Source organism: Balaenoptera physalus (assembly GCF_965194825.1).
Source record: "Balaenoptera physalus genome assembly, chromosome: 3".
Taxonomy (NCBI): Eukaryota; Metazoa; Chordata; class Mammalia; order Artiodactyla; family Balaenopteridae; genus Balaenoptera; species Balaenoptera physalus.
The window spans coordinates 4842714-4851551 of record NC_138890.1 but is presented as its reverse complement, the minus strand read 5'-3'; the positions used below and the strand labels follow the sequence as shown (position 1 = coordinate 4851551).

General features: G+C 53.1%; 1 protein-coding gene across 3 annotated transcripts in view; it reads left to right on the top strand.

Annotated features, from left to right (window-relative positions):
• MLLT1 (MLLT1 super elongation complex subunit) overlaps nt 1-8838 on the top strand; it is a 131854-nt gene that overhangs the window by 62884 nt on the left and 60132 nt on the right. For 2 of the 3 annotated variants that reach the window (XM_082455184.1, XM_082455182.1), the window contains exon 1: nt 4885-5102. The exons of the other annotated variant lie outside the window; for it this stretch is intronic. In XM_082455184.1, the coding sequence (XP_082311310.1) occupies nt 5091-5102 (12 nt within the window). In that variant the 5' untranslated portion in view covers nt 4885-5090. Of the gene's footprint in view, nt 1-4884; nt 5103-8838 lie in introns of those variants that run through there. 3 annotated transcript variants of the gene reach the window in all.

Here is an 8838-nt window from a genome sequence, read left to right as displayed (position 1 = left end):
ATTCCACATGTTCTTCTTACAATGTGACCTTTATGTGAAGGAGCCCTTGAATGTGGGTGGGCTTAGTCTATGGTGGAAGTGACTCCATGTGACTTCTGAAGCTAGTTCATCCAAGGCAATGCAGCTATCTCCCGATTTCCTTGGGACACTGATGCTTGGAAGCCAGCCACCATGCTGTGAGGAAGCCCAAGCCACCCTGTGGAGGAGCCCACATGGAGAAGAACCAATAGCTGGCACCAACTTGCTGGTGTGGTGAGTGAGCTGTGTGGGAGAGATTCTTCGGCCTCAGTAAGTTCACATCATGAGGGGCACAGAGAAGCCGTTTCTGCCAAGTCCTGCCTGAATTGCAGATGCTTGTAACATCGGGATAACGTGTATCAATCATGCGTTCTGCCAAATGCTCAAACTACCATTTGCTTTATGTTCTTCTTTAAATCTACTCCCTTTGCTCATACTGCAGTAAATAGGAAACATTGTGTCACTTCCAGAAGTCATTTGCCATGGATCAAAAATAACCACAAAACTAGATACAATAACAACAAAAAGTGTTATTAACTTCAGCTCGGTGATTCTCAACCCAGTCTGCACATGAGAATCCCCAGCTGAACTTAAAAAAAGGGGGGAGGGGGAGGGGGCCCTGTCTTACTCCAGACTAATGAAACCAGAATCTCTGAAGGTCCAACAACTGGGTCCCAACAATAAATGATTAGTGTTGTTCTAAGTCACTCAGTTTAGGGTGATTTGTTATATAGCAAATGACAACCAGAGCAATATTGTGCACAAGGCCACCTTCTAACTTACTATCTAAACATTCTTCATTCCTCCGGAAGAAATCAGAATTCACCTTCCATGCAATTCAAGTCTCAGTTTCAATCTCCTCCCCGCACCCCCCCCCCCCCACCAGGAAGTCTTCCCTGATATCCTTATTCAGCAAACGTGTACAGATGCTCTCGTGGGGGAGGCTGCTAGTAGGCACTAAGTTAAGACACAGGGTGGCAGATATGTAGCTCTGGACTCTCGGTGGGTCCCTGGCTCTGCCATATACTCAGCATGGGACTTTGGGTAACTCACCTCCTCTGAGCCTCAGTTTCCTCACCTGTGAAATGGGGGCAACGACACTTACCTCTTACAATTGTCAGGATGAAATGAGTTTAAAATTCATCCTCTGGAGCTTGTGTACAGCAGGTGTTGGCTAGGACATTGCCATACTAACGACAAAATGAAGCAGCCTTCTGTTTACCTCCAGAGGAAGGAAAAGAGTGGTTCAATTTTAGGCAAAGGATGCATTTTTAACATTTTTACTTTTTATTATAGAAATGTCCCACATGCAGAAAAGTATAGAGACCAGTTTAATGAAATCCCATATGCCCATCACTTAGATTGAACAATTCTTAACATTTGCCATATTTGCATTGTCTAGTTTTTAAATTAATGTATTTTAAAGGCGATTAGCCTGGTGGCATTGCACCCCTATGCAGCTTTAAAAAATAAGGCCATTTTCCTACACAACCATAATTCCATGATCACACCTAACAAAATACAAGTTTAAACATAATCCAATATAATTCAAGTTCAAATGTCCCCAGTTGACACAGCTGGTTTGTTCAAAGCCAAGATCCAATGAAGTACCCAACATTGCATTTGGTTGTGACACCATCTCTTTGAACTCTGGGCGTTCCTCATTTCTTTCCTCCCATCCTGTTGACTCCAGAAAGCCAGGCTGTTGAGAGTTCCGCCTTCTGGATTTGTCTGATTGCTTCTCATAGTGTCATCTGCCATGTGCCTCTATCCTTTGTGTTTCTTTGGTAAACTGGAACTAGAGGTGTGGTTCAAGTTAAACTTTTGGGGCATGAACACTTTTTTGGTGCTGTGTATTTCCCATTGCACCTAGTAGGAACTTGTCATCTGCTTGTCCCACTGCCCTGCTGCTAAAAGTCACTGAACAAAGGTGGCAACGGTATGATGCTTCCATTGGAAAGTTATTTTTTCCCTCTTTGCATCTAGCAGGCAATCTATGAGGAGATCATTGGTGGACATGATACTATCCAGTCTCCCATGAACCTTTCAGTTAATCGTTTTAGCATCCATTGATGACTCGTCTGCGATGATTAGTTCATTAGGGGTTTCAAAACAGTGATTTTTCTGTCATCCCTTTAACATTATTTGTTGGCATTTTTCTGCAAAAAGGGCTTTCTTCCCTCATCAGCTGGAGCTGATTTCATGCTGTAAAGGCTTGGTAAGTGAGGAGTTCATACAATTGTCACCTTCGAAGGTGACAAATGTGCTTTGTTGTTTTAATATCTCTATGGACTCATGTATATTTGTATGTTCACAGAGTTAAATGGTCCTTTTTTTACTGTAGTAAAAACATATACAACATAACATTTGCCATTTTAACCGTTTTTAAGTGCACAGTTTTGCGGTATTAAGTACATTCACACTGTTTGGCAACCATCCTCACCATCATCTCCAGAACTTTCTCATCTTCGCAAACTGAAACTCTGTCCCCATGAAACACTGACTCCCCATCCCCCTCCCCCAGCCCCTGGCCCCCACCATCTACTTTCTGTCTCTATGAATTTGACTCCTCTAGGGGCCTCCTGTGAGTGGGATCAGACAGTATTCATCCTTTTGTGTCTGGCTTATTTCACTGATGATCTCAAGGATCATCCATGTTGTAGCACATGCCAGAATTTCCTTACTTTTTTTTTTTTTTATAAATTTAATTGATTAATTTATTTATTTATGGCTGTGTTGGGTCTTCGTTTCTGTGCGAGGGCTTTCTCTAGTTGCGGCGAGCGGGGGCCACTCTTCATCGCGGTGCGCGGGCCTCATCACGGCCTCTCTTGTTGCAGAGCAGAGGCTCCAGACGCGCAGGCTCAGTAGTTGTGACACACGGGCTTAGTTGCTCCGCGGCATGTGGGATCTTCCCAGACCAGGGCTCGAACCCGTGTCCCCTGCATTGGCAGGCAGATTCTCAACCACTGCGCCACCAGGGAAGCCCCTCCTTACTTTTTGAGGCTGAATAATATTCCATCGTATGGATGGACCACATTTTGTTTGTTCATTCATTGATGGGCACTTGGGTTGTTTCCCCATTATCCTTTCTAATGCTCAAAAAGTTAACACCTGATCTAGTCGGAGCTCCAGGGAGGTAGTTTTGAAAACCCCCAACAATTCAGAATCTAATCTAAGGATAATTTCCAGATAGATGAGTAAGAGGGAGGAGGCTGAGTTCCTGAAGCTTTTCTTTGCAACAACTGTAGCTTAAAGGTTCTTCACTGCATGCTTCCTTCAGAGACAAATTGCTGCACCACCCCACCCCCAGCTGGCCATACACCCAGTTTCTGATTCCATAAATCAAGAGAAACCAGAAATTGCATTTCTAACAAAGTTCCCGGAGATGCTGAACCTCCTGGTTCAAGGACCACTTAGAACCACTGATCCACTTACATCCAGTTACAGGATTAAAAAAAAAAAAAAATTAAAGTTGTACTCACATTAAAGTTGCTGCTGGGAATTCCCTGGTTCAAGGACCACTTAGAACCACTGATCCACTTACATCCAGTTACAGGATTAAAATTAAAGTTGTACTCACATTAAAGTTGCTGCTGGGACTTCCCTGGCAGAGCAGTGGTTAAGACTCCACGCTTCCACTGCCGGCAGCACGGGCTAGGAGAACTAAGATCCCACATGCCACGGCGCGGCCACAGAAAAACAAAACAAAACAAAACAAAAACAAATAAACAAAATATAGATGGTGATTGGGTATAATTATGAAGAGTATCTAAAAAAAAAGTTATTTTCTCAGCATGACCTCCACCCTCCCCTCTCCCCCCACGAACCAGCTTGCCCCGCCCTAGATTAAAAAGTATGGTGTTACTATGTATTATGACAGTGATCTGGCCCGCTTCAGAGTTTTTGTCTGGACTTACTTCTATCCCAAAATAACTGATTTTCTGGCGCTGTTCTTCAGCGCAAAGCACGGGCCACACCACCTAATGAATACTTACTTGCCTGACACAAATGAGAAGTGGAGGGGGGAGAAAAGCCAAACAAACAAAAAACCCTGATTTCTGTTTATAAGAAGGGATTTAAAATAACTGCACAAGGGACCCCAAATCGTAGGTAGAAGTCCTAAGGTCCAAGAGACAAGTGGCTTACAGGATCCTGAAAAAGATGGGGCGATATGTTTACGTTCGATATAAACAGTTTACAAGTCGCGGTATATTATCATGGGTAAATTAAAAAACGGTTTTTGGAGGGATTAGCATGATAAATCTCGTGGATAAAATGAGAACTTCTCTGTTAGGTCAATGCAGCAGATTTTAGATTTGTATCGTTCAGATTACCACGTACTAGCATCACACCGTGATGGTCCCCATTCTATAGACGCAAACTGAGATTCAGGGTAAGAAGGGAGTTGACCATGATACAGATCCAGGATTGGAAAATTAATCTGCAGTTCCCAGAGCCCAGGTCTCATTCCATCACACAGCAGCAACACGTGGCCAGGAAACAAAAGTGTCCCTGGGGATTCCTCCCTACCGGGGAGGTTCGGGCCCGGGGGAGGCTCAGCCCCGGGAGGCTCCGGTCACTGGGCAGCGCCCCCTGCGGGCCACAGTGCGCAGGCGCGGCGCTCCCGTCCCGCCTCCGCCCCCGCCCCCCTCCACGTGCGGCGCACACCTCGCGCTCCCCTCTGCGGGGCTCGCCTCGCGCCTCCCTCCCTCCCTCCTCCCGCCCCTCCGGTCCGTGCCTCCCATTGGCTGCGGTCTTCGTCCCTCCGACCGCGGCCCGGCAGGCCCCCGCCAGGCCGGAAGTCCCGCCCCACAAGTCGCCGTCCGCATCGTCGACTGGCCTAGGCAGCTGTCAGTCCGGGCAGCGGGCCCGAGTCGGCGGCGGGGGCCCGCAGTCGGTGCGCGACCCGGGTTGGCGGTGGTTTCCGGTTCCGCGGGGCTGGCGGGCGGGCGGGCGGCCGGGAGCGGCGGCGGCGGCGGCGCCTGACAGACAATGAGGGCGGCGCGGCGGCGCTGAGCGGCGGCGGCGGCGGCGAGCGACGCGGGGCCCGGGGGCGGGGCGGGGAGCCAGCCATGGACAATCAGGTGAGGAACGGCCGCGCCGCCCCAGCGCAGCCCGCGCCGCCCGCCCGGCCCCCTCCCTCCTTCCCTCTCTCCCTCCCTTACCCGCCCGCCCGGCCGGGCCCGACCCTCCTCGGTCCCGGCCTCCCCGCCCCCGCTCGGCGCCCGCCCGCCCAGCTTTGTGCGCGCCCGCAGCTCCCCGGGCCTTTATGTGGGGCGGGGGCGCCCCTCCCCCATCCGCCACCCCCGCCGGGTCAGAGCGCCTCGGACCCCCCTGGGAACCCCGGTCTCCTGCTGCCCAGAGTCCCCTGGGAAGCCCCTCGGAACCCCGGTCTGGCCCACATCCCCGTGAGACACCCCCGTGATCTCCACTTCAGCCCAGAACGCTCTGGGACGCTCCTCGGGACCCCGGCCTGGCCCACCTCCCCCTGGGACGCCCCTTGTGACCCCAGTCCGAACCAGAGCCCCCTGGGACATCCCTCGGGATCCCGGCACAGTCCTGAGTCCCCAGGGGCCCCTTAGATTCTTCTGATCCGGCCTGTACCTCCTTTCCTGTCTGAATCCAGGGCCAGTCGGTGTCTCCTGCCCCCTCTGGCTCCTTGGCCCTGAATTCTCTCAAACTCCCGGCATTAAACCTTTGCTGGGGTTTGAGTTCCCCACAACTCCTGGGGCCTTGGTCTGCAGCCTTCTCCTTTCTTGAACCCAGGCCCACGCTGACCTCTCTCCCCTCTGGTCCTGCCCTTGCCTCAGCCTGAGCATCTGTTCCTTCTCAAACCCTGGCAGGGTCCCGGGTCTTTTCCCACCAGGATCCAGGCCTGCATTGAGTGGCCCCCTTTTTTGGACCTGGGCTTTCTTCTTCAGATGCCTTTGACCCACCCTGCTGCTCAGCCCCCTCTGCTTTCAGGCCCTGATCACTCTCCCTTGGACCGCAGGGCCCCAAAGGTCTGTCTTTTCACCTCAGACCCTCTTTGACCAGGTCCAGGGACCATTTCTGCTCGGACCTGGAGCCTCCACCCCCTTCAGACACCAGATGCCTCACTCCCCTCAGTTCAGGCCCTCTTTGCCCCTGTGACTCTGATTTACGCTTCCCCACGTTGTCCCCCAGTCCACGTCTCTCTCTGGTTCCTCTAACCACAGTCGTCCTCCCTGCAGAGACCTGCAGTCTCTCCTGAACCGATGTGTCTCCTTACGTTCAGGGTCGCCCACTTCCTCCTAGCATCTCCTAGTCTGATGCCGTGACTTTGACCCACTACCCTCTCCCCCTAGCACACCCCATTTTCTCTGCCTTCCCCAGCATCTTGGAGCCTCCACCGAGAGCCTTGCTGCAAACCTAGGGTGTTCCCCAGCCTCCCTAAACTCTCCCCACGGCCCCTTTCCCTTCTGTCTGGAAACCCTGAGCCAGTCCTGGCGAACCCAAGGCTGTTCTCCTCTTCAGTACCCAAGCCCCTTCCCCCTTCCCAAGCCCAGGATCATTGCGACCCCTGACATAGGATCATTTATTTCTTCACCCTCCCCTGCTGCCCCAGCCTTCCAGGGGCTCGAAGCCAGGAGAGGCAGAGTGGGGCAGTGGGGCTGGCAGCTGAAGTCCCCGCCGTTAGTGAGGGCAGGTTGGGGCGTCCCTGGCTGCCGGCGCCACTCAGGCAGCTCTGGCTCGTAAGGTGCTGTGTGGCCGTCGGGTTTCAGGGGTGGGGGGGGCGGGAGACCGCCCCCCCTGCCCATCCCAGCTGCCTGGTGGCCCAGGATCACTGAGGCCTGTGCTTGGGGGCACCCTCTCACCGCGATTTCCTTTCAGCCTTGGTGTTGTACCTCTTTCTTGAGAAGTAAGGAATAGTTCATGACAGCTGTATGGGGGATTTCTGCAGAGCGGTGTGAGTTCATTTCTCTTGAAGGGACAGAGCTCGTTGCCTCTGATCTGTATTGAGTTAAGAAACAAAACAAAATAAACCTTCAGTGTCCACTTTCAAGGAAGCCGGCCCCTGGGGAAGTCTTGCTGGGCACCCTGTGGGCGTAGAGCATGGCTCCTGCCCCTCACCCGCTCCCACCCCCCCCCCCCGCCGGGCCCCCCGGGGAGACGTCTCGGGCCCAGGTGTGTCCATTCCCCTTGTGATATGTGGCGCCCTGGCTGGTTGGGTGGCTGTCATCTGTGTGAGCGGAGCGGTGAGAAGGGGCGGCGTTCTGGGTGGGTGACAGAGGGAGACAGCGGTCCTGCTGGGGGTGCGGAGAGCAGGCGAACACCTTGGGCCAAAGAGAGGGACCTCGCCACTGCCCAGCGCGGCAGCAGCTAGCACTTGGTGGCACTGAAACTTAAAAGTACGAGAACGGAAAAGTCGGCTCCTCAGTTGCACCACCCACATTTTAAGTGCCCAGGAACCACCACTCCTGAGGTTCCAGCCACCTCATTGGGCAGCACGGAGAGGCGACCTTTCCATCAGGGTAGAAGGTTCCACTCGACAGCGCTGGTCTGGATCCTTGCACACGTATTGACAAGTGAAACCGGGCCCAGAGGGAAGCTTGAGCCACCCCGGAGTCTGACTCTCCATCCCTGGCTGTGTTCTCATGCAAATCTGGAAGAGGCCCAGGAGCTCTGTCCCTTCCTTAGGGGGCAGCAGCGCCTGGGGAGGCAGGAGAGAAGAGGCCGGGAAAATGCTGTGAATCCAGCAGAGTCGGCGTTCTCTGCCTCTCCCATGATGCCCCAAACCTGTGAATGCCTCAGTGTGATGGGAAACAGCGGGGCTCCCCGCCCCCCCACCCCAGGCCCGCTTGCTCTGGGAGACTTTGGTTCTCTTGACCTTCCTGTTGTATTCTCTAGAACTTTCAGGCGCAGCTGAGAAGGGGGATTCTGCATTTGGCTCTGGGCTTCCAGGAAAATGTCATTCTGGTACCCTTTGCCTTGACCACACCCCCACCTGTTTGATCCCTTGACCTGTAGCCTGTACTTACACGTCTGTCGTCTGCGGGATTTGTATTTTTTTAGGGGGGACGTGGTGATGTATTTTGGGGGGGCAGGTCTTTGCTCACGCAGTGGTCATGGCTGGGAGGCATGTGATTTATCTCCAAGGATGGTGGGGAAGGAATGGGCGTGGTTACGGACTGAGCAGATGCTGAAAAGATGGAAAGCAGGCTGGGAAGGGAGCCTCGGGGGGCGGGAGGTTGCCTAGGGAGCTAGAAGTGGTATCAGCGTCTGGGGAGTCCTGTTCCCCAAAGGACCAGGGAGTCCTCCCTTCACAAAAGCATTGGGCCTGGCTGCGAGGTGGGCGGCCGACCCGCTGAGCCACATGGTTGAACTGACGCTGACTATTCATCTCCTAAGTTTGGATTTGGGAACAGCTGCCTGTGACCATACTCTGCTGTTGCAGAAGGGAGGTTTGTTTCTCACGGGGAAGGCCCATTTCACGGATGTGCAAATGCAGGCCCAGGACAGCCCTGCAAGGAGTCGAGGCCTGGTGGGATGCTTAGGGAGCGCTCGCTCTTCCCCCAGACCTTGCACAGAGAACCTCAGGACTGTGCAGAGTGCTAATGAGAGGGTGATGGGGTCCTCCCCCACCTGGCTCTGAAGCTGTCACCCAGCAGGGTGATGCCAGGTTTTAAAGTTGTGAAGCATGTTGTAAAGTGCTTGAGAGCGGGGACCAGAGTCCTGCTCCCCTTTGTGTCCCTTGTAGTTTGTAATGCGAAGATTTGCACTTAGCTTCGCCAACTGTTGGTTAAATAAAAGTGACTAGGAATCACTGCCTTTGTCACCAGGCCCACCTGGCCTGGTGAC